Raw genomic sequence first — 23,177 nt, forward strand, 5'->3', positions numbered from 1 at the left:
TGGAGACAGTCCCCCAGTGTCTGAGACTTGTGCAACGGTGACACAATTGCTGCTGCTTTTTATAGCAGCCAGACTTCAGCCAGTCTTGACAAGCAAAAAGAAAAAGACTATATTCGCCTCCAGACTCCTACAGCAACTACCGGCAGGCAGTCTTTTGAGATTCAAGTAGGCAGGACAGCCTGGGTTCATTTTTTTTTTCTCTTTCTTTTTTTTTCTTTTTTTCGCCAAGGGCATTCAAGCAAACCCAAGCAGCCAACAAAAGGAAATGCAGTAAAAACACGTCGGTCAAGCAACAGCAATCATGGCTTCCGACAACTCACACAAGTCCGGCAAACTGGGTGTGGCTAATGGCGTCTACATCCCGGTTTGCCTCAACATTGTTAGTATTCTTATGTTTCTGCGGTTCGGTTCGATCCTCGGTCACATTGGAGTTTTGGGGATGCTAGGTGGGTTTGATATACACTTTCTTTTCAAGCACGTCGCAAGGCCAGCCAGTAAGAGCACTGTGTTGCTAACCTTACCGCTTATCTTGAACCAGGGCTTCTTGTGGTCTCGTATCTTATCGATCTGGTGACCGCGCTCTCGCTCTCTGCCGTTGCCTCTAATGGCGAGGTAAAGGGAGGAGGCGCCTATTATCTCATCTCCAGGTCGTTAGGCCCCGAGTTCGGCGGCTCTATTGGCATTCTGTTCTACCTTTCACAGGTACTCAACACTGCCCTCAATGTAGTTGGTCTCATCAGCTGCCTGGAGCTTTATTTTGCCGACCAGATGCTTCATGGATTCTGGGGCATATACTTGCTCGAGACAGCTGCTCTTGTGGGATGTACGGCCATGTGTCTTGCCGGGAGTGGCATGTTTGCCAAGGCAAGCAACGCTCTGCTTGTGATCCTCTTGGTGTCTACGTTCAGCATCCCCGTATCGGCTATGTTCCTGCGTCCCTTCAGTAACCCAAGCCTTGGGATTGAGTTCACTGGAATGAGCATGGCCACGTTGAAGACGAACCTTTTCCCAGATACTGGCAGCGATAGTCAGTTCCAGGGCCTTTCGACTTTCCGCGAGCTCTTTGGTATTCTTTTCCCGGCCACTTCTGGCATCTTTGCCGGAGCTTCTATGTCGGGTGACCTGCGCAATCCGAGCAAGGCCATTCCTAAGGGAACACTTTGGGCTATGTTGTCGACATTTGTGATATACCTTCTGGTCATTGTCTCTATGGCCTCTGCAATCACACAGACGTCTCTTCTCCGAGATGCCAATATCCTACAGGACACTACCCTCTCTGCTCCTCTCATTCTTGCTGGAGAATGCGCTACAACATTTTTCTCGGCGCTTATGGGTCTCATAGGTTCCGCGAAACTCCTCCAGGCATTGGCGCGAGACAAGCTGATCCCTGGCCTGTCTCCGTTTGGTTTAGGGACCAAGAAAGGCGATGAGCCTGTACTTGCCATTTTCCTAACCTACATGATTGCACAGCTGTCCTTGTTTGCTGATTTGGATCAGATTGCAACTTTTATTTCTATGGGATACCAGGTATGATGATCTCCAAGGCCATGACAGTGCCATATCACTTATGGGAATCCAAGCTAAGAAACATCATGCGCAGCTGACTTTCTTCACCATGAACTTGGCCTGCTTTTTACTCAAGATTGGCTCGGCACCCAACTTTCGTCCTGCATTCAAGTTCTTCAGTTGGCATACTGCATTCGCTGGAAGTCTTTTGTCGGCCTTTGCAATGTTCTTCATCGACGAGACTTATGCGACCATGGCTGTCATTTTGCTCGTGTTCCTTTTCCTCCTGATCCACTACTTGTCCCCTCCAAAGCATTGGGGCGATGTGTCTCAGAACCTCATCTACCATCAGGTTCGGAAGTACCTTCTTCGGCTACGACCCGAACACATCAAGTTTTGGCGCCCACAAATCATTCTTCTCGTCGGTGACCCTCGGCGGCAAACACGCCTGGTACAATTTTGTAATTCGATGAAGAAAGGCTCTCTCTACATACTGGGGCATGTCATTGTTACAGACGATTTTGAGACTGGCGTTCAAGAGGCTAAACTACAGCAGTCGGCCTGGACAAAGTACATCTCGGAGTATTCCCGCATCAAGGCTTTTGTACAGCTAAACATGTCGCCCACCATAACTTGGGGTATCAGGAATCTCATCCTCTCCGCGGGACTTGGCGGCATGCGGCCCAACATCGCCGTGATTGGTTTCTTCAATACGGACGAGCTCCGAAAGCTGCAGGCAAAGGGTGGCTTACAAGGTGTCTCAGAACTTCCCCGAGCTGCGTCTGCACCTGCTAACATGGTGGTTGATGATTCCTCCGAGGACGAGGTACGCCCAACCATGCGACGGCGGCGCGATACTTCTGCAAGGCTCCTGGATGGAGACTTGCCCACAGATGTGATCAAGAGGGAAGGCAACATGTCGGTCACTAGTTACCTCACCATCTTGGAGGATCTTGCCTTCAAGCACAGACTCAATGTTGCTGTTGCCAAAGGATTTGATCGCCTGGAGACGCCGCGACGTGATGGCAAGAATTCCAAGAAATATATTGATCTCTGGCCAATTCAGATGTCTGCCCGAGTGCACGCTGACGGGAAAAGCGTTATAACTAGTAACTTTGACACATGTAAGTGGCAGTTGAGATGTAGTCGGTTCTCTACTCTGCGGTGACAACAGTTTTGGCTTACTCACTCCTGAATCATATTCCTCACAGATACGCTAATCTTACAGCTTGGTTACATTTTACGTACCTGTCAAACTTGGAGGCGTGTCTTCCAACTGCGAGTTATGGTATTCGTCGAGTACGCATCGGAAGTTCAAGAGGAAAAGCAAAGGGTGTCGGCATTACTAGAAAAGTTGAGGATCGATGCCGACGTGCATGCATTCTCACTGGATTCCGATAAGCTGCACACCTACCAGGGCATCGTCCACGGAGAGTTCAAGGATCCGCAAATAGAGAACATGCTCAACAGAGCCCTAGATTCCGACTGGTGGGATGAGCTGAAAGTAATTCGACTCTCCCAGCGCCAAGGCTCAGAGGTTGATAACCAAGATGACGAGTCCGGGTCGGAGGTTCCCAGGAGACGGTCGACCGTCTCATATGTGTCGGGAAGGTCTCGCCGGAGGCCTACCGTATCCCTTCTCTCGCAGATGGGCTTTAATCTGGGAATACATGCGCAAAATCTTCCTCGAAAGATTTTCCGTTCCAGCTCCAGAACACCTAACGATTCAGGTAGTGAAAGCAGTAGCTCGGACGATGAAGTCGACGCGGATTTCAACGAGCCTGAACACGATGGAAACATATCAGGAATCATGGGGTCACCTAGATCAAGGATTTCGCTCGGCAATGACAGATTGCAGCGGAGCAGTTACGGAAGCTTGCGCTCTATCGGCCCGGCAACACAGCGCATATTAGAAATTGAGCGCCAACCACTTCTTCGGGCATCCGCGTCAGCGCGATCATATGGAGCCATGCCTACTGATCATTTGTCTCCTGCGAGCGGCGGTATCGCGACTACAAAATCATTCGAAGGACGAGATGGTTCGATATCGAGAGAAGACACCCTAGCAGTAACCCAACCACCATCCCGAGCTAGATCGCCCACATCAGGATCTCAAACCCTCAAACCAGAAGAGGGGCCGGCCCGGCGTCCCGGGTTCACGAGGGCAAACTCATCTAATCGATTCGTCAGCTCTTTGGTACCGGAAACCAAGATCATCGATGTCGGAGGTGCAGCTGGACCCAGCCTTGGTTTTGCTTCTCCGGAAAGCGAGTCAGCTGGTCAATTTAAGGCAACCTTGGCGGAAACAGGAGGGGATGCGACAGATGATGTGAAAATCGACATACCGGAGCTACTCGCAGCTCAGCAAAAAGGTGATGGGGGGAGAAGCCGTTCTGATAGTCATCACAACGACGAGGCGGGTGGAGGAAGCGAGTCGCACCAAGGAAGCCAGGCTGCGGTCAAACTCTCCTTCAACGACCTGCCAAGCCGTGCGCAGCACCTGATCATCAACGAGCTGATGAGGCAGCAAAGCGAGGACACGGCCGTATTGTTTACCACACTTCCTATTCCCGAGGAAGGTATATGTGAGAGTGAGGGGGCTAGTGTGCAATACCTGTCGGACGTGGAGGTGCTTTGTCATGAATTGCCGCCAACTCTGATGGTCCTTTCCAATAATTTGACAGTCACAACCAGTCTGTAATAGGTACCTACTTACCTTGCCTACTTAGGTTGGTATTTATTTCCTTTTGTTCATAATAATACTTGATCGAGCCCAGGAATGTACCTACCTACCAAGTTGATTGAATTCTCCCTGTCTCACATTCTGAGCTAGTGAAAACGCTTTGGGTGTTCTTTCTATTACTCGCCGCTGAAGTCTAAGACATTTTGTCGCGTTGCCAAGTCAAGGGAGGACGTTCATCATGATTACGTTCGGAAAGATTAAGTATCTCTTACGGAGATGCTATTGAATTCCGCATTGCTTGCACATGGTGTGGCTCGTTTCGAATGCGAGTTGCCACCCTCCATCGCGCAGCCGCAATTCCATGATTGATTGCTTCTTGTCTCCCCAAGACGAAAAAAAAAAAAAAAAACTCGATCTTTATCCGAGCTCAGCCACACAGGGAGAACAAAGGAACGTCATTTCAGCTATCTAAACTACCTTACCTTGTCTCTACCCGAATACAGACAAAATGATAGATCTGCCGTCCACATGGACGAGCTCACATTCCGGTCTTTGTGCAAGCTACGCCATCACGTTTGTTCTCGAACCCAAAGGGGATGTGCGCGCCTGCAACGCCATGACGACGAGATACGAATCGACCTCCCGCTGTTATTCTTTACGTCCTCGTCACACTGCGCACAGCGAGCGGTCATGGAGATTAAAAGCAAACCGAGGGGGTTTTACAGCAGAGGCGGCAGCGGAAGTAGCAGGAGCAGGAGCAGCAACAACACCAGCAGGTCCGCATCCAGCGGTCGTCGAGACAGGAGCAGCAGTAGTCGCCAAACATCGAAGCTCAGGGAGTTTGTCCCCGTGCACACGCCCGACCGGCCGACGCACCCAGTCACCGACATACCATCGGACGAGGAGTGTTATGCCATTCTCTCGGGGATTCAGGCACACAACATTCAGGGGCAGAGCCGGGATTCATGCGCAGAAAACAGGGTGGCGACTTGGAGTGTGAGCGGCGAGTCGGCTTTGCCCCATGCAGGGAGCCCGACGCTGAGTCCGCCAGTCCAGAGGAGGGCCGTCTCCACGGAATCCTCGTCAGGAAACACGGTCGGCATCAATGATATTATGAACAGTTTCGAAAGTCGGCAAAATCCAAAGGTTGAACCTTCACCCAGAAGCACTACCGATAGTGATTTCTCATCTATTATCCCCGTGTCTCCGGAAAGCACGTATCGGATGCCGCCGGAAGTCACAGCGTGGCCAGGAAGTGCTGCTGCAAACACATTTCAACGCATGCGGCAGCATTTTTCACCGTCACCTCCTGAATCGGAGTGTCCAGCGGATCAAGCTGAACAGCAGACTTGGTCTTTCCAAGGAACCGCAATAAACTACCGCGACCATTCGGGTATGCTGCCCAGCCCGGCCCAGTCTATCTCGATACCTCCCGTTCCAATAACGCTCAGCAGGCAGGCGTTGTCATTGTATAATCGTGAGTCCGTCTATCCGGACGCACTGACGCCGACTCGTTGGAACATGGACCAAAACGGCCCCAGGTCAGCACCTCCTTTCACGGGGCGCGCCCCGCCCGCCGCCGTCCCACCCAGACCGTCGAACCAGACGCAGATCGCCTGCTCGACCAGCGGCGAACAAGTTTGCAGACTCTGCCGGAAGCAGGGAATGATGAGCGGCGGAGCCCTCTGCCTGCTGTGCGAAAACAGCTACCTGCCCGTGACGAGCGGCGTTTTTGGCGACAACACCCACGCCTCGCCAGACAGCGATCAGGAGAGAGGCAGGGTCAGGAGGAGGCAGGACGACAACGACAACGTGCAAGAAAAGCCGTTCAGTCTCGGTCCGCCCCCACCGCGCCGAAGGGGGTTGGGTAGGACGGCGAAGGCGTCGCCGCGCGGGCCGCGAGGGCAGCGGAACGACAACAGCAGGGAGGTGTCTCCGACGCCGGCCAGGGTGGGAATCGCGCGCGGCATCAGCATCAAGGCCGCCATGTCGCCCAAAAAGATCCAGCTGGTGAGCCCTGGCTTTCGGCCTGGAGGTTTTCCTGGATTTCCGAGGACGCCGGGCGACAGTGGTGGTGCTGGAAAGTGGTCGCCCGGTCGCGACGCTAGCGCCATGCTCAAGGCTGGACTAGCTAGCCCACTTCGGTTCGGCGAAGCGTTGGATCCGTTGCAGCGAGACACGCCACAGGGGGAGGCGCAAGGCGAAGACGCAACAACTCTTGACGACTGGACAGATGATTGGGATGGTTTCGACTACTACTTCGAACCGAAAGAGACTTCTGAGCGCAACGAGGGGAATCTCGCTGCCGCATTCCAGAGACAATTACCCAACGTCGACGAGGGAAGCAGCGGATCAGAGAGTGAAGATCAGGTGCCTGCTCTTGAACCCTCGCCCATCTCGCCAATTCTAAGTAAACTGCATGGCAGGGAGCAGACGAGGACGCCGAGATCGGATCAGCCGCCGGTTCGCTTCTTCAGGTCACCAGAGCCTGCTTTCTTCTGAGGCACCCTAATATCGACCGCACGTTTGAAAGCGGCATGATTAATGTATAGCACATGTTTTCGTTTTATCTGTAATTGTAACAGGAAGGAAACTGGCATTCACTTTACCGTTCTATATCACTTTCCTTTGTCCAGTCCTTTATAATTCATGGAATCAATCATCAATGCTGGTTCGTAGCTTCGTCTCACCTTCTCATCTATCTCTTGGTGATGTCTATGCAATCTTTGTAATCGTGAGCTCCCCTTTATCTTCTCCCTCTAGCTCTATAAATCCTCCCGCCTCGAGCTTCTTCTTCCACTTGGTGCTCTCGTAACGGGCTAAGATCATGGTCATACGCAGCGCAACACCACTGCTGGACTCGTGCTCTGATATGCCCTCCGTCACGGGAGTAAAAGTCCACCTGCCAAAGGCCCAGTTGAGGATATACCTCTGTGACTTGGCCGCCGCTTCACTCGGCACTTCCGGGGCTGCATCCGCATCAGAGCCTCGCCACACGGGAGACGCAGACGAGGCCGACATCACAGCCTTGATGCGGTAGACTTCATCCTTTGGTGCAGCCTTGAGGAGTTTCTGCAGACTCTCGGGATTTACGGATGGACTGGGCCCTGCGCTCTTGAGCGAGATACTAAGGACCTCAACCTCGGACTGGTGATCATGCTCGTGGCCCTCCCCACCATGGTCATGTCCGTGACCCTGAGCCATATCCTCAGTCAAGCTCTGCGCCAGCCCGCCATCGACACCAAATACGAGGTCCATGGAAACCCAACCCTTGTCACTCTTGACCCAGGCGACGTCGACCTCGAGGTCACCAAGGCGGTCCAGACATTCGTCGAAGCGGCGCTCGCTACAGAGCTCCCACTTGTTGAAGACGACGAGGTCCGTGTAGCGGGCCTGAATCTTGGCCGTGTAGCTCGTGTCCTCGTATCCCTGCCAGTTCTCGACGTCCACGACGCTGACGACGCCGTCGAGCACGTAGGCGCCGCGCGTCTCGCGGGCCAGGCGGTTCACCTCGAGGGCCAGGGTGGCGGGAAAGGCGGAACCCGAGGTCTCGATGACGATGCGGTGCGGGCGGACCGAGGCGCGCAGCTCCGACAGGGCGTCGCTCAGCTGGCCGACCATGTTGCAGCAGATGCAGCCGTTGAGCAGCTCCTGGACGCCGGCCACGGCCCCCGACGATGCCAGCTGCGAGTCCACGGCCAGGTCGCCAAACTCGTTCTTGAGCAGCGCGAGCTTGTAGTCCGGGTTGGTCTTGCGAAGCTGCGGGACAAGGTTCAGGATCAGGGTCGTTTTTCCCGACCCGAGGAACCCTGTCACGATCGTGATGGGGATCGGGGAGGTCGATGGTTGGTCCACCTGATGTTGCTGTGGTTGCCCCGAGTCTCCCATTTTTTGTTGATTTTTTTCCCCCCGCTCCTATGTTCTTTTTTTTGAAAATTGGTGGAGAACAAATTCGATACTTGATATCAATATTCGAAAATAAAGAGAAAATCTATTTTGCCCAGCCTATTCTCTCGTCTTCTCACTGTTTTCTCAACTTCTATGTGGAGGAAGGAACGAACAAGAAAGATATGCGATTTCCCACCGCCTTCCCGTTCTGTTACCCTTGCTTGCCACTTGAGATGTGTCTTGCATAAATGACAAGGTGATGCCCCAGTCTTCCGATCTCGGCAATTTTTTCACAGGAGCTTATTTCCTCAAGTTATTACGAACATCATTGCGATCTCGAGATCCAACAGTTACTGTGTTTTGTACCAACAATGTCATTCCAACATATCCAAAATCTCATGTGTTTTTTTTCGAGTTTTGACAAGACCAAGCAGGTCCCATAAACAAAAAAAAAAAACACAGGCGATTATTTCGGTTATCGGCACAAAGAAGTGTCGCCCAGAGTCAGGGCTGACCGAGGCGTCTTGTCGAGCATAGGTGACGTCATTTGCTGGATGTTATCAGCTGGTAGGCACAGACGGAGTACAAACAGTGACATGCCTCCTTCGAGATACCAAGAAGTTTGGCGGGTATTAGATGCATAATTTTGCAGGAAAGCCATTTATTTTTTATATGACGCTCTCTAGTCTCAAAGTCAAACGACAGTTTGTTTGATTTAAATATCCGTGATAAATACTACTCTTTCTTGTGTCTGTTGCTCAAAACCTCCATCGCATACATTCAGGCGTTTTTGTTTCATCACGCACACGCAACCATGCCGACCAACGAACCAAACCTCCAACATGAAGCTGCCGAACAAGACCTTGGCCGGAGCTCAAACTACAAGCTTCAGCTTGACCAGGCAGCCAAAGATGCACTAAAGTCCCCGAGTGAATTAAAAAAATCGCCCACTCCCCCTGCGAACCCAGTCGTAGAAAAAGGTATAGTTGGCATGCCCCATGACATGATTTTTGTTATTGTTTTGTTTTTCGTTCTTTCCGTTCCGGAAGCTGATGCGTCGTCTGTACCCCAAAAAAAAACTTAGTGGCACAATACATCCCAGTAGTTGGGAAGCTACTCGGAGGCGAGAAAAACGAGGTCAAAAAGCCTGACCCAGCTCCCGAACAGATCCCTGGCCCTCCAGAGAGGCCTGTACATGACATCCAAATAGAGGAGTTCGTCCGGGATCAGCACAGAAGCAGGACCCAAGATCTGGAGGATGCCAAAGTTCAATAAGGGCAAGACGAAACGAAAATGTACGATTGCACATTCATGTCAACTGAAACAGCTGGTCCCTCTTTTGAAGGAGACTAAGTTAGCTTGTCAATGGATGGTTCATCACACGCATGCAACGGGAGCGCGGAAGAGCTAGAGCTAGAACTGAGTCTAGGTAGTAGTAGTCTAGCTGGAAACTACCGAACAGAAACACTCCTATTGGTTACGTCTTTGTTGCGCGCGAATCCCCGTAAGGGTATCGTGCCATAACCAAGTCCAAGCATCCAAACTCCAACCCAAGCTGGTAGAGAATGGTATCGAAGTGCAAGGACAGAGATACGTTTATGGGACGGTTCCGTCTGTCATATGGCTTGGCATCTTAACATCAACTGTTAGGTGTCTTTTTTGTACATGTGACTGACTAGATCAGTCTTGGCTATCCATCATGTCAGCCGCACATGTAATCCAGCATAGCCCCAAGATAAGCCCTTGGTCCATCCAACGCTTTCACTCCATACGTCCCGCCCCCCCCCCCTGTTGCACGCGTTTAAAGTATGGTTTAATCATAAAGAGGGGCTTATTCTTCTATATCTAACTAGAGAGCATTGTGCATTTGTCCCAGGTTGTCATCGTCCCTCCGGCTTTAGTCCTACTTCGGCTCTTAAACGACCAGGCAATGGTTAAAGTATTCTCCCAATCATTCCTCAGTTGCCGTTGAGTTATCCGCCGACTCGGCAAGCAGCCGGTCTCGAACGCCGCAGTACCGTATACCGTCGCACAGGTTGCAGGCATATCTGTTGCAGTTGGCGTGCTGGCTCTTGTGGCAGGACTCCCAGTTGCTGCACCATCCGCGGCAGCCGTTGTCGGTGAAGAGGCAGCAATAGTGATCTGTATTGCTGTTGGTATGCCGCATGGTGTACACGAGCCCGTTGTTGCCGTTGTTGCGGACCCAGGCGGACCGGCCGTTATTCCAAACCTCGACGGTGAACTTGCCGCACTCCTTGCGGCAGCGGCTCTCGTTGCTGGCAAAGGCCCACGAGCAGGTGCCGCATCGCTGATAAAAGTTGTCATCGTCCCAGAGCTCGATGCTCATGACGTCGTTGCCGATGGGGGTGTTGCTTAGATAGGCGTGGACACGCACGCAGCCCTGGACGAGGCCAGCAGATTGCAGTAGGAGGAGTACCGGAGCGAGGAGCTTCATGTTGAAATGACTGCTGTACGTTATGGCAGCGTAATCGAGTAGTCAAAACAAATATAATTCACCTCTTGTGAAACAGAATACCATGTCTTATATACTTGCGTGCTTATCTTTGTATCGCGGTCCAAGACTTTACGCCGCGGTCCCGCAGTCAATTTATTTATTTTATATAAGCTTACATGCTCACGATCTCGCAGATTGGTGGTCAGACCTCAAGTAGGAAAGTGAGGAGACAATGAGTCGTTCTGTCTCGTGCTTGGCGCTCCCAACTGATCAGGCAGACTGTCCGTATGGGCATTTGCCTCCCAAATCCTGTGTCAACCCTCTTCTCTACCAGAATCGAGACCTGTATCCTGATTTCTTATACTCTTATTGCTTTATTTTTTGGTATAGATCGTAGGCAAAATCGTGGCAGTTGTTATAGACAAGATAAAACTTGGAATGTTTTTTACACCATTCCTCTCCTAGAATAATTGGGAAGTAAATGTCAGTCAATATTATGAAGTATTAAAAATATCGGGCCTTGTCCTGAAGAAAATGGCTGTTATAGGGTTATACGCATACCAATATCGTATATTTCCTCGAAGCTTAGTTTTTTAGTCGGGCCAGCCCAGCTGTACTTGTTTGGCTTGTCTAACTTTACGTAGTTTCTGGTTTTCTTGTCGAAATATTGATCGTGAATCCAAGGTCTGCGTTTCGAAGTCTGAATGGTTTTAGGGATTTTAGGGATGGTTGAGTAACATTTATCGTGATTATTGCGAATCCAAGCTCTTAGTTTCGAAGGCTGAGATGTAGTAGGGATGCTAGAAGAGGAACATGTGTTGGGGTTACTATGTATATCAAATGCATACGCAATAAAGTCGCAATTATTTTCATCCTTGCATTCGACGTAACCGTTTATCAGCCGCATATGGTGGTAACTCGGGATAATTTGCTGGAGGAGATGTGTTGGATGCCAGTGCTCGTACATGGCATACGATCGTTTCCCAGTCAGGTCTAGGTGAGCACCTGCCTTATCGGCGACATGTTTAAGAATCTTAAAATTATCAGTGTGTGCGGCTGCTGAAAAATGAAGTAAAAAGAACAAAAATGCAAACGGGAAGGAAAGCACAATGAAGGTAAGAAATTTAGATAAAAGTGACCAGTACAATTTATGCCACGGTAAGACATATGAGTGAAGAGATTGCAGGTAGAAGAACGGAAGTACAACGCTCACATCATAAATTTATATCGTTGATACCATAAACTTGATCTAATTTTGAAGACACCACGACAGTACAAGATGCCCTTTTGTATTAGTTAAGTTATACTTAGCACGGAATATATATACATGATACTCATCTATTTTCATGTAAATACACCTGATCTACGTACAATTAATATCAACGTCAGGGCTCCTTGCAAGTTATCGGCCAATGGACAAACCCAGATAGGACAATAAGCGAGATTAAGCACCAAGGGAAGTACAAACTGGCTTGCAAAATCGTATTTGGTTACAGGGTAAGTGAAAGTATTCTTAATACAGCCCTGGGTTGGGAAACAATGGAGGTACCAAACGGGGCTTTACAATTTGGGTGTACAGTAGTCCCCCTGTATGAATGTGAATGCCGAGGTAATAACGGGGCTTTTTAGCGTGGGAAGTACTGCTGGACAAGGTAATTTGTGTTTGATACAGCCTCATTGGAGAAGGATGGGAGGTACGAAATGGGGCTTTACAGTTTGGGTGTATTTACAGGGCAAGTTCGAGTACCTATCCACATGCAAACTTACTAAGGGGGTCGGGTATACACGCCTAGGATTTGAACTAATTTTGATTTGCATTGCGTCTTTCATGTCTATGGACTTGTTCATGCGATCCGTGAATATAATGTGTTATAATTGTCAACAGTGCGGCATGTAGTGCGGACATTAGAGCCTTCAGCCTTGTGCAAGAGCACCAACTCCCGACTGTTTGCGATTTCACGCTTACTATTGTGGTAGGGGTAAAAATCCCCATCCCTGAACAGACAGCACAACGCTGTGGGCCTTGCGGGTGTTCCCGATTTTGGTAATAGTTGTTTTGCACAAAAAATAAATATAATATGCGATAGGTAACTTGAAGCTCCTCGTGAACAGTTAGGTTGGTAAAGGCCCGCGCATACATATACGGTGGCAAGCGATGTTTTCCTTCTTTTTTTTTTTTTTTTTTTTCGCCTGATACCGTGATCGTTCAAATTCCGCGTTACCACTGTCCAGTCTTGGCAAACACGCTCCGCATTTGGATACAAGACGTAGTCTACTACAAAGGCGAGACACGCCGACAGCTAAGCCTTGACGCTGGCAACCGGATCAAGCTCCAACGCGAAGGAATGTCGGGAAAGGATGCCGCGCGTCGGTGCTGACCAAACCAGCTAGTATCAATCAAGGTTTTTGCTTCTCAGTAGCGCAGCAATTTTTTACATGTCACAGGCAAACAAACAATCAACAAGATTGTCAAGTCGCGAAATGTCTCCTCATCAAACAGCATCTCATGCCCATAACTGAAAAGTTCCGAGGCAAGAGACTTCCTATATCCAAGGAAATGTCCATCTCCAGAGAGTGCCCTCATACGAGGGCAGGCAACCAAATCCACCGTGAGGAAATCGTGGTGGCGGTCGTGGCAGTCTCTGTGAATACTTTTTGATCTGAGGAGAGAAAGGGAGGAAGAAGAAAGGTCAAAAGAATTTTCTCTCGCGCCGCGTCAAGATATGGAAAGTTTCTTGGTGGGGCAGCCCGCCATTTGCACGTGACATTTCCATTCACTTGTACGAGTCGGGGGGGGGGGGGCTTTCTCAGTCGGACATCTGTAACCCTAACCCGGACCTGTGCATCATTGCCGCTTCGTCGCGAATCGATCGAATTTGCCGGAGCAGGGATAACCGCCAGACACCACACCCCCGAGTTGACCTCACTCCGCCAGAACCGCATGATACTTCACAAACATGGGGGACGACGACTACACAGTAGCAGGCGGCAAAGGCCTACGCCTCAAGGGCGCAAAGGTCAAGAAGAACAAGAAGAAGAAGGCCGAAGGCAGCAAGGCAGCCGACAAGGTGACCGAGCTGGACAAGGCGCTCTCGGCCGACAAGCGCAGCGACAAGGATGCCGACGCAGCGGACGGAGATGACGAACAGGCACGCGCTCGTGAAGACGAAGACCACGCGCCGTTGCGCCGGAAGACCGAGACGGAGCAACGCTTTGAGGAAGCAAAGAGGAAGAAGGTATGTGCATACATGCGTCGCCACAGCCGCCCGTCGCCTTTCGCTGGCTGTTGTATGCCCAAATCTATTTCCCTTCCATGGGGATTGTTTGTTCTTTTGCTGACATGGTTGCTCTCTTTCCCCAAAATGTATAGCTCCTCGAAATGGCACAGTCCGCGGCCGCGAAGCCAGAACTGCTGAAAACACACAAGGAACGAGTCGAGGAGCTCAACACATATCTCTCCAAACTTAGCGAACATCACGATATGCCAAAGATCGGCCCTGGATAAAATGGATCAGTGTTGCTTTTTTTGTTATTATTATTATCATTATTATTGTATTGCGATATTACATGTGCAAGGTTGGACGCGGCGTTATTCTGGAGTTTGGAGCTGACAGCAGATGGGTTCGGCTAGTATGATAGTTTGCAAAACAGGACCAACATGAAACTTACGACCAAATTACTTAGAATTAGCCAGAGTTTCGACAGCAAAGTTTGCATATCTTTAATTCTATTGTTGTCAATTTTGTTTACTGATTATTGCTAATTCCGACAGATACCCGCCTATGTACCAAATGGTATTCTATCCTGTTGATGATACCGAAACGCCCATATGAAACAGCCAAAAGCCAAATGCGCCGGGAATGCTGAATGAATGTCTAGAGTCCGCTCAACTCTTAATAAAACCCGCGCCGGTCAATTATGCTATGCAAATGAAATATAAAAAGAGCAATGTACGAATTAAAGAATCGCCCACAAAATATGCTCAATATGCTCTGTTTGCTCCGCCCATGTGGATTTAATTTTCAAATCGATGTTTATACGAGGATCAACCCACCCAACAAGACACCGGCGAAAGCCTCCACGGCAACGTTGCGAGTGCGCGGCATCGCTGCGTTGGTCTGCAAGCTCCCACCGGGGTTGGTACTGGTAGCCTCGCCCGGGTCGGCATCCACGTAAGAGGTCTGGGTAACAATAACCAGTCCACCATTAGAGGCAGTCGATGTGAAGGTAGACGTCACAGGCCTTGAGGACCGCACGCGCGTGGTAGAAGACGTGCTTGTAGGTGTCGTTGTGCCTAAGCAGAGTGCATTGTTAGTTTCGTGTTACTAATTCGAGAATCAGATAGCCACTTGACTATGGGCTTATTCAGCCTAGGGTGATTGGGGGTGGAGTGAGTGATAGAGAATGCGATACTGAGATCAGCATACCCTGACTGGTCGTCGGCTCAGCCGACGTGGTTGGAGGTGACGTACTAGAGGTGGTTTGCCTTGTCGAAGGAGTGGTAGAAGCAGGCCCGGTCGTGGGTGATTGGCTTGTCGGGGTGGTCTCAGCCGGAGTGGTGGTGGGAGTTGTAGAAGCCGGTCTGGTAGTCGGCGTCGTCGACTGCGGGGTCGTGGGCGCGGCGCTGGTGGTGTTGTTGCCGCCACCTCCTTGACGCTTGGCAATCTTCACCAGGGATGTTGCCAGAGAGGCGTCTTCTCGATGGACGGCCTCCATCGCATTCTTATCGGACTCATAGATGCCATCCTTGAAGCGGTTGGGGAAGTACCGGTGCAGAACATCATGCAGAGCCTCGCTCGATACAGCGTTCAACAGGCACGGAAAGCTGCCCGACTCCTCATTGCCTCCTTCGGCCTGAACACGGACACCTTCGACTTCCTGAGCGTCGCAAGGGCCGTGACGCCATGACCGTGCCGGTACTGCTGATGCCACTCCCAGAGTGACGAGGACCAAGGCCAGTATGGCGAAAATAACACGCCTCGAAGACTGCATCTTCCTGCGATGCTGTGGCTGGGGCCCGTTGTGTGGTGTGCTGGGCGAGTAGGCTGCCGCTAGGGACTGTTTTTCCTGGTTTGCGGTGGGCAAGCCAGCCTCAAGCTGTGGTGCATCCATTGTGAAGACAGAGGAGGTGGGATGGCGTTATAAAATGTGACGAAAGACAGACACCTGGAATGTGAGGGTGGAGTTGAGGAAGAGTACCCTGAAACAGATCAGACGAAGGGCTCGTCTATTTCTATCAGGTTGCAGGTGACAGCTGCAGTCGTCCCAAACTCTAAAAGTCGGGCGCAACAGGGGCTGGGCAAGACAAATATGCCTGGAAAGAAACAACAACAAAAAAAAAACGTTTGCTTTGACTAGCGCGTATTTGAAGCACAGCGTTGGCGTAAACGTTGGGCTCCCTCGCCGTCGGGCTTAGGAGGAGGCGAATTGGAGTGTGCGATCCGATATTCACAGGCGCCTTCACCCCTTTCGTTATTTTCGTCTTAAGATTTCCCTTGGTGCTGAGACTAGCGAGCCGCGTTGGCCTCCGTCTAAACTAGTTCGATAAACGTTAAGACGAAACACATGGGCTTAGAAGGTCGTGAAGGGCAAGTGTAACTTTTAGTGGCTGACGTTGCCTACGCTTAAAGGTGAGAAAGAGGTGGCGAGTGTTTCCGGTACGCGGCAGTACTGTACTCAGCAACCAAGTGGTTTTTCGCCGTCCTTCTTTGCTGCGGAGTAGCTGCAAGCTCGATGCAGTGCGATATGCAAGGATCTCAGCTTGGCTGCAGAGCTGACTTGCAAGGTTAGACAATGGCGATCTTGACAGCGATGAAGGAAAAGTGTTGATGGTGGAAAGCTAATTGGTACGGTAGTTTGAAGCAACGTTAGCTTGCTTGTCTTGCTTGCTTGCGAATCTACGTCTGTCGTGTTTTCTGTGTTTGTTGTTCTTATCCGCCCTCGAGGTTTATCAGGTCCTTCTTCTGCCTTCGCGTCCATGACCTCAATTGACAAGGATCGTGAGTGGGAACAGGTGGGACCCGGCGGCTGGGAGTCTGCGATTGCAAGGATCAGGCCCCCTCGTTTTTGAGAGTCTGTAGCTCCCCACCTTCTGTGCGTCGTCAGTGCCAAGTCCTTCATACCAGAGGCTGGAATAAGAACTTCCGCGGTAGCCGAATCGACGACGCATTTCGGGCCTCTTCCTCCCTATTGGATTCTGCAAACGGAACCACAAACAGCTGAGCCGCCTCGTGTCTGTATGGATCTGCATCGCCTCCGAAAAGTCTGCTCCAGGTTACCAAAGTACACAAAATTCCGGTCTTGCCACAAAAAGATGCCGACCTATAGAAAAGTATCATGCAATATAAATACCAGTTTTCCTTGCTCCCAAGCTTCGATGGCTGAAGATTGCATATAATAGTGACGTATTTGTGTTTAGTATATTGCGCGGTCCCATGGACGACCAAACGATGTTCAAAATTGGCGCACCAACAATTGCCAATTGGGCTGTTGCAGGTTGTCAAGGCTGTCTAGCACTCGCATCATTATTATTCGTAAACCAAAGAAAACACATCATTTTGATACACAACGTATGCGAGGGTTTTGAGTGAGTGGCCATTGAAGTGGGCTCTGCGCAGAACACAACCTCGAGATAGTTTCAGGTCATTCGTATCAATCAACCACCCAGCAGTTTAACGACTAAACTGCTTACAACCTCGTACTTGGAGACTTGATCCGTGCCCTTTCGTGACCCCAAAGTTCGGATGACATGGATGAACTTTTTGAAAAACACGACCTCCCTAGCCACCTTATCTTACGGCACAGCCAAGCAGTCGTTGCATGACAGGATACCAAACCAAATCGTGTTCGTTTGAAAACCTTGATTTGTTTTGTTTTTTTATTTCCTCCCCCGGTCTGTTCTCGGTTGGCCTTCCGTGAAAGGGAGAAGGACCGTAGGGGCCGCTTATACGACAGTGCCAATATGCCTAGAAAAAACTTGTTTAGCAGAGTCTTCTGGAGCTTAGCCAATTGAAGACCCATCTAATCACGGCCGAGTGCCGACGATGATGCGAGACAAAATTACGGAATGCGGCAGGCAGCACTTCATGAAGAGTCGATCAATTGCCGATGCATTCTCTGCAGTTGTTTATTTTCTCCGACCGTGTACTGTTGTCTCACACCGAAATATACAGTAGCATTATGGTATAATCGGGAATGCGGGAGCAAACGAGAGCGACACACACGTCACCTTTGCATGGATTCCAGCCAGTCAACTCAAGCTTGTTTCTGCCTGCCTGAACCAACAGCATAACTTACAAACATGCCTCCCGGTTGATCAATAAGATCCATTGATACCTCATTGTTGAACCCAATAAATACAGTCAAAGTGGAGGATAAAAAGCGAGACGCCAAATTTGGCCAAACACTCCATATATACCTTCAATGCAAGAGAGGGAAGAAAGGGACAAAAAAAAACATCGGGCAACTGCAACTTTTTTTTCTCCTTCTTCTCCTTCTTCTCCGACGACCTCTCTCTCCATATTCCCTAGGTTGCTACATTTATTTTTCTCTTCATTTCAAAGTGGTTGTTTGCTTACACACTTTGGTGTTTGGCTTTTTCTGTCCCCTTTGCCAGTCTCCCTTTTCAATCCTTGTCCAGCAGAGCACACCCACATCACGGAGCCAGCATAGCAACTAGATTAGGTGGCATTGCACAATTCCTTCTCGGGAATTCCCAGTCATTACCAAATAGGAAACCCGCGGCTTGCTGACGGCGAGAGTCCGAATCGATGTTTGTCATGAATCAGACACCCACCAAAATCATGAGCTTCATCAAAAAGGGACGATCATTGTCATTTTTTCATTTGATTCACCTCCACTATTGGAGCCCGGCACCTATCTAGGTTCTATCCGATTCAGCTCACACATTCATAGTGAACAGATCCCAGTGAGTCCCGTAGAAATTTTGGAAAGTCAAAATCACCCTGGTCTGCTACAGCACCACATAGGTATATAGGATACGCGCCTGTTTTGATTAAAGGAGGCTGCAGATCATCAAAATTCTCAAATTTGAGGCGCCTAGCGAGCGCATTGATAAATGAGAGAGCACTGTCGAGTAGGCACACATGGGATAGCCGTGCTTTTTTGATTGGCAAAGATTGGCTTAAGTAGCGATTTTTACGTAGTACTGTATAATCGGCACCTCTAGCCACATATCGGTAGTTCATTCAGCTGTAAGGCTGGGGAATATGCTAGTCAGCCTAAGCTAGGTATAGGTAGGGTACCTACCAAGGTACTTAAGATACTTTGTTTGCTGTGCAGTATGAGGCATCTGTTTGTCAGATACTACGGACCTTAAAACCTACCTTTAACTACCTAGGTACCTACCTAGCTGCTAGGTAAGGTACGAAATATGTACAGAAGATGCTGCGGCAGGTCCCCTACCTCTAGTTGGTCTGATGCATTCAGCAACGCCTTCATCCAACAAGCTGCACCCTGTATCAAACCCCTATGTTGAGTTTGAAGTTGGCTCAGATGAGCGTGGTTTGACTGATAGGATTGGTCAATCACAACCGGATCTCATCTCTACGGATCGTACACAGCCCTGCACACTGTGTTTGTGATGAGCTTAGACTTGCATTTACTACGAAATCCAATGTCAAGAATGATCAGCTCTCTGAAATCTTGCCTTTTTGGTTCCGTCGCGCGCTGTAGTTCAGCCATCTGCTAGGCTCTTATGGTCCACTATGACGCAGTGTAGCTTTAAATAGGTACTTTCCAAAGTATCCCATCATGTAAGGTACCTCCTCACCTGAGGTGGAGTCCTGCCTATAGCCACTAATCTCGCACGCTATGAAAGGATCAAAAGCCGCCAAGCCAACCTACATGTGATTCCAACAGTCAATTAAAACATACCACCAACCAAAATATTGCCCGATTGCCAGACGTGCTCACAGATTCCAACAGACACGACACAATTGCGGCAACCGACATCGACCGTCCCCATCCCCGAAAATCTTCGACCCCGAGCTCCCAAAATCGAATCCCGGTCCGCTGGCAATCAGTTGACGTCGATCGCCGCTTTTCTCACGCTGCAAGATCGATCGGCCGTCCATCATTTGAGCCCCAGCCTTCGTCCATGCTACCCTACTGAGCAAAGTCGACCTGTCGACCGCTCCCATCGTCGCTAAATTTGCGCTATGTCCGACAAAGATGAAATACCTCCACCTTCACTCGCAGCGCCTCAGATCCCCGCCGCTGACGGTCACGAGGATTACGATCAAGACGGCGGGCAATTGCGCTACTTCGCCCGGTCGCCTCACCCGTATCACCGACAAAAATTCGAGCTGCTTCATCCCTCCGACAAGCTCGCCCCACAGAGCTGCAGGAGCAGCACCAGTAGCTCCTCACCTTCGCGCAGTGCCCCTGGATCCTCTCGGCTAAATCCGCCCTCCGCCCTGAGTTCTCCCTTCGTCAAGGAGTCGACGCCGACGAGCGACAGCGGTACAGACGCCGACGATGAGCACTTCCTCAAAGGACTGCCGGCACCACGGACGAGACAACACAAAGGGCTGCGTGGGCGAAACGAGCCGCTGTCTGGTGCATCCACTCCATTGCTCCCACCGGACCTGTTGGAGGAGGAAGGGCGCAAAGCTCCGCCAGGCCCGAGACAGGATGTATCTGTTCGCGACAGGCGTGTGAAAGCAGAGAAGACGAGGCGCAAAAAGGAGATCATCCGGCGGGCAGCGGAAGCTCTCATCTTGTTCTCTTTGGGTGCCATCCTTTACTCTAACCGCAATGTTAAGCCTATAGTGAACACATGGAGAAAAGGTATGCTGCTCTGATGGCAACCCTCCCCTGAACTACTCTCTTGAACATGTGTGCCTTTATTCTAACATATGGATCAGAATTAACCATACAGGGTCTACTCGCTGCCGTACTGGTTACCGTTTACCCTTTCCGAGTCGCGATATGGGCTTACACACAAGGCACTCCCTCAAGGCAGTTCCCGCTGGCTGTGCCGACCTCTTTCGACCCAGGGCCTCTTTTTTATCCGCCGACGATACCGATATACGTCGCGCTCCTTTTATCACCTAACAACCAGGCAGTCATTTTGCCAAATCTCATTCTGAGTCTAGCATCGCTACCTAGAGCTCTAGTCCCCCTTGCGAGGAGCGGGGAGCTTTGCGATCCTGCGCACTGGCTTTTGTCCACCGTTCCGCTGATTGCCAGTGGACTGAGGGATCAAGACTGGGAACTTGGACGGCTGGGGACTGTGCCAATCACGGAGACGGCCGTCCTGTTGTATCCACTGCACCAGAACCTTTGCGTGCTGCTCCAGCAGTTGACGACTACGAGTCTGCTTCCAGCTGAACTGCAGCTATTGTCGATACTTTTGGTCAACATCTTACTGTTCTCGACCTCCCCACAAATGGTCATCTTGACGACCCTTATCTGGGGCGGCGGACTGGCCCTCCTTGTGCTGTGCGGGCATGTAATCAGGTGGGGGATCACTCTTGCGCGTGTTCCGAAGTGGCGCTTTAAGAGACCATCTCATGCCAGTGGACCCAACGCGAAGCAAGCGTCTACGTTGTTACGCCACTTGTTCAACCTTATCACTGTTCGCGGCTTCAGATATGAGCTTTTTGGTGCAGATTACAGCGATGATGAATATTGTGCCTTATCAGATGCAGGCAATCACGAAGGCCGATACTCGTCCGACATGGTAGGAGGTGATATGAATATGGACGGGAGCCATGAAGGTCCTTTCAGTCTGTTGAAGAGCTTTACTCTTTCTCCGGACCAAGAGGATGACGGTATGCGTTTGGAATCGTCGGTTGGTCCCACAGAAGGTTTTTCAATTCTATCCACCAATAGGCTCAAGCCCAGGCGCCATACCTTACCAACACTTACAGGCCCGGGTCCTCGTTCCAAGACACATACACCATCGGGCCGTCGGAAGAGATCGGCTTCGTCGAGCATCCGCGCCTTCTTTTCACTCACATACGCGCAGGCCACGGCAAGGAAATGGGCATACGCCATCTGGATGTACATTTGTATAGTCGGTATCATACTGGGCGGTGTTCGTGCATACGTGAGCAAGTATGCTCTTCAAGGGGAGGAGCCCGTCGGCTGGGCTCTGGGCTATCTCTTTGGCGACCTGCCATGGTTCAGGCTTCAGGTGGTTAAGGCAAACCTAGAACGATGGATCTGTCTACCACCTCGCTGGGATGAAGATGCCATTGAGCAATGCTCGTCGGCCTTTTGTCGGCAGGGTTGGGCTGAGCATCTACGACATGCTGTTCTTGGCGAGGCCAATACCCGTCTGCTACTCAGTGCCTACTGGTTGGTGATCATTGTTGTCGGTTTAGGGGTGGTGTTCAAGTTGACGCCCATCTATGAGGTGGATACGCGGCGCAAGGTCTTCCACTTCATGATGGTGGGGATGCTGCTCCCCGCCACATATGTTGATCCATCATATGTCGCACTCGCTCTTGCCCTCGTTCTCGCCATCTTTCTACTCCTTGATCTCATCCGTGCGAGCCAGCTTCCACCACTTTCGAAACCGATCGCGTCGTTTTTGACCCCATATGTCGATGGAAGAGACCTCAGAGGCCCGGTGGTCATCTCCCACATTTTTTTGCTGATCGGCTGTTCTATCCCTTTGTGGCTGTCGCTGGCAGCTCTAGGGAGTGATGACGCTGCTGATGACGAGCGCCACCAGAGTCCCCTTATAGCAGGTTGGGAGTTGCCCACACGAGACGTCAGCATGGTATCTGGTGTGGTTTGTGTTGGGCTCGGCGATGCTGCAGCATCCCTAATAGGGAGACGATGGGGACACCGGAAATGGGTCTGGGGTGGCGGCAAGTCCCTAGAGGGTAGTCTTGCCTTTGCGGTCGCCGTCTTCCTGGGTTTGGCTACTGCGGGCCTTTGGCTGCGCATCGGTGGGTGGTCGATCACTGGTGAGAGCCTCAGGGACGAGTGCACCCTTGGCATCTGGCCATGTTCGTGGCGGTGGCTGGTCCAGGACCATCTACGTGGCTGGGTGAGGTCGCTACGGGGAGCGGCAGTCTGCGGCTCTATGGCGAGCCTGACGGAGGCTGTGCTCACGGGTGGAAATGATAATGTGATTGTTCCGGTTGTTTTGTGGACTTGTGTCAAAAGTCTTGGGGTTTGATCTGGGTGGACTAAAACAGCATTTGGGGGGGCGTTTCCTCACATTTCCAAAACAAAAGTCCTAGGGTACTCACCTTGTGATTTTTTCAGTTCTGGCCGTTTTTAATTGTGGCGATTCTTTGTAGATATTCAGTACTTTCTTGGGACGATTTGAAATGCATATTACGCGGCATGCAATGGCGGTTTACTGGGAGCGTAAACCCGCACAAGTTTATTGGAGACAGTCTCTGATAACGTTTTTATTTTTTATCTTTTTTTATTTCTAGAGTATGTATATAGCTTGGGAACAGATTTGACACGTATTCAATACCATGATCGAGTAAAATGCTTTCCTTGTTTTTTTTTTGTTTTTTTTTTTCCTTTCCCTAACAGCTTTCTACGAATCAACACAATTTTATTTATGCATTGATGGCACAAGGCTAACTAGTAATACAATATCCCTCAAGACGATGGTTAATCCTGTTGTCACAGCAGGCAAAATGAAGAACA

At 50.5% G+C, this 23,177-nt stretch overlaps 9 protein-coding genes across 9 annotated transcripts; 4 read left to right on the top strand and 5 right to left on the bottom strand.

Annotated features, from left to right (window-relative positions):
- Positions 1 to 301: 301 nt before the first annotated feature.
- Positions 302 to 6,691, top strand: PgNI_01513 (uncharacterized protein; the record flags this gene model as incomplete). The annotated part of the gene is made up of 5 exons (XM_031121584.1): positions 302 to 446; positions 539 to 1,527; positions 1,601 to 2,630; positions 2,718 to 4,168; positions 4,871 to 6,691. 5 exons carry the CDS (start codon positions 302 to 304, stop codon positions 6,689 to 6,691), a joined length of 5,436 nt encoding a protein of 1,811 aa, XP_030986715.1.
- Positions 6,692 to 6,904: 213 nt separating this feature from the next.
- Positions 6,905 to 8,077, bottom strand: PgNI_01514 (uncharacterized protein; the record flags this gene model as incomplete). Its single annotated transcript, XM_031121585.1, has 1 exon — positions 6,905 to 8,077. The coding sequence occupies one exon, from the start codon at positions 8,075 to 8,077 to the stop codon at positions 6,905 to 6,907; it is 1,173 nt and encodes a 390-aa protein (XP_030986712.1).
- Positions 8,078 to 8,414: 337 nt separating this feature from the next.
- PgNI_01515 (uncharacterized protein) lies at positions 8,415 to 9,412 on the top strand. Its single transcript, XM_031121586.1, has 2 exons — positions 8,415 to 9,057; positions 9,162 to 9,412. Exons 1-2 carry the CDS (start codon positions 8,892 to 8,894, stop codon positions 9,350 to 9,352), a joined length of 357 nt encoding a protein of 118 aa, XP_030986713.1. The 5' UTR covers positions 8,415 to 8,891; the 3' UTR covers positions 9,353 to 9,412.
- Positions 9,413 to 10,028: 616 nt separating this feature from the next.
- PgNI_01516 (uncharacterized protein) lies at positions 10,029 to 10,532 on the bottom strand (the record flags this gene model as incomplete). The annotated part of the gene is made up of 1 exon (XM_031121587.1): positions 10,029 to 10,532. The coding sequence occupies one exon, from the start codon at positions 10,530 to 10,532 to the stop codon at positions 10,029 to 10,031; it is 504 nt and encodes a 167-aa protein (XP_030986710.1).
- Positions 10,533 to 10,898: 366 nt separating this feature from the next.
- PgNI_01517 (uncharacterized protein) lies at positions 10,899 to 11,591 on the bottom strand (the record flags this gene model as incomplete). The annotated part of the gene is made up of 2 exons (XM_031121588.1): positions 11,094 to 11,591; positions 10,899 to 10,993 (listed from the first exon to the last, which is right to left on the bottom strand). The coding sequence occupies exons 1-2, from the start codon at positions 11,497 to 11,499 to the stop codon at positions 10,899 to 10,901; spliced, it is 501 nt and encodes a 166-aa protein (XP_030986711.1). The 5' UTR covers positions 11,500 to 11,591.
- Positions 11,592 to 13,489: 1,898 nt separating this feature from the next.
- Positions 13,490 to 14,037, top strand: PgNI_01518 (uncharacterized protein; the record flags this gene model as incomplete). The annotated part of the gene is made up of 2 exons (XM_031121589.1): positions 13,490 to 13,768; positions 13,903 to 14,037. 2 exons carry the CDS (start codon positions 13,490 to 13,492, stop codon positions 14,035 to 14,037), a joined length of 414 nt encoding a protein of 137 aa, XP_030986708.1.
- A 529-nt stretch (positions 14,038 to 14,566) lies between these two features.
- On the bottom strand, positions 14,567 to 15,644 carry PgNI_01519 (uncharacterized protein; the record flags this gene model as incomplete). The annotated part of the gene is made up of 2 exons (XM_031121590.1): positions 14,567 to 14,826; positions 14,960 to 15,644. The coding sequence occupies 2 exons, from the start codon at positions 15,642 to 15,644 to the stop codon at positions 14,567 to 14,569; spliced, it is 945 nt and encodes a 314-aa protein (XP_030986709.1).
- A 440-nt stretch (positions 15,645 to 16,084) lies between these two features.
- On the bottom strand, positions 16,085 to 16,853 carry PgNI_01520 (uncharacterized protein). Its single transcript, XM_031121591.1, has 2 exons — positions 16,655 to 16,853; positions 16,085 to 16,371 (listed from the first exon to the last, which is right to left on the bottom strand). The coding sequence occupies exons 1-2, from the start codon at positions 16,780 to 16,782 to the stop codon at positions 16,209 to 16,211; spliced, it is 291 nt and encodes a 96-aa protein (XP_030988169.1). The 5' UTR covers positions 16,783 to 16,853; the 3' UTR covers positions 16,085 to 16,208.
- A 2,612-nt stretch (positions 16,854 to 19,465) lies between these two features.
- On the top strand, positions 19,466 to 22,973 carry PgNI_01521 (uncharacterized protein). Its single transcript, XM_031121592.1, has 2 exons — positions 19,466 to 20,342; positions 20,420 to 22,973. The coding sequence occupies exons 1-2, from the start codon at positions 19,712 to 19,714 to the stop codon at positions 22,687 to 22,689; spliced, it is 2,901 nt and encodes a 966-aa protein (XP_030988168.1). The 5' UTR covers positions 19,466 to 19,711; the 3' UTR covers positions 22,690 to 22,973.
- Positions 22,974 to 23,177: the final 204 nt, after the last annotated feature.

The sequence above is a fragment of the Pyricularia grisea genome (genome assembly GCF_004355905.1).
Source record: "Pyricularia grisea strain NI907 chromosome Unknown Pyricularia_grisea_NI907_Scaffold_1, whole genome shotgun sequence".
NCBI classification, from domain to species: Eukaryota; Fungi; Ascomycota; class Sordariomycetes; order Magnaporthales; family Pyriculariaceae; genus Pyricularia; species Pyricularia grisea.

What these genes read in the sequence shown, in the direction of transcription:
- PgNI_01515 (XM_031121586.1), top strand. Translation starts at nt 8,892, where the DNA reads ATGCCGACCAACGAACCAAACCTCCAACATGAAGCTGCCGAACAAGAC. An exon ending in GAACCCAGTCGTAGAAAAAG is followed by an intron (nt 9,058 to 9,161) that starts GTATAGTTGGCA and finishes AAAAAAACTTAG; the next exon opens with TGGCACAATACATCCCAGTA.
- PgNI_01520 (XM_031121591.1), bottom strand. Translation starts at nt 16,782, where the DNA reads ATGCAGATCCATACAGACACGAGGCGGCTCAGCTGTTTGTGGTTCCGT. An exon ending in AGTTCTTATTCCAGCCTCTG is followed by an intron (nt 16,372 to 16,654) that starts GTATGAAGGACT and finishes CGTACCAATTAG; the next exon opens with CTTTCCACCATCAACACTTT.
- PgNI_01521 (XM_031121592.1), top strand. Translation starts at nt 19,712, where the DNA reads ATGTCCGACAAAGATGAAATACCTCCACCTTCACTCGCAGCGCCTCAG. An exon ending in AGTGAACACATGGAGAAAAG is followed by an intron (nt 20,343 to 20,419) that starts GTATGCTGCTCT and finishes CATATGGATCAG; the next exon opens with AATTAACCATACAGGGTCTA.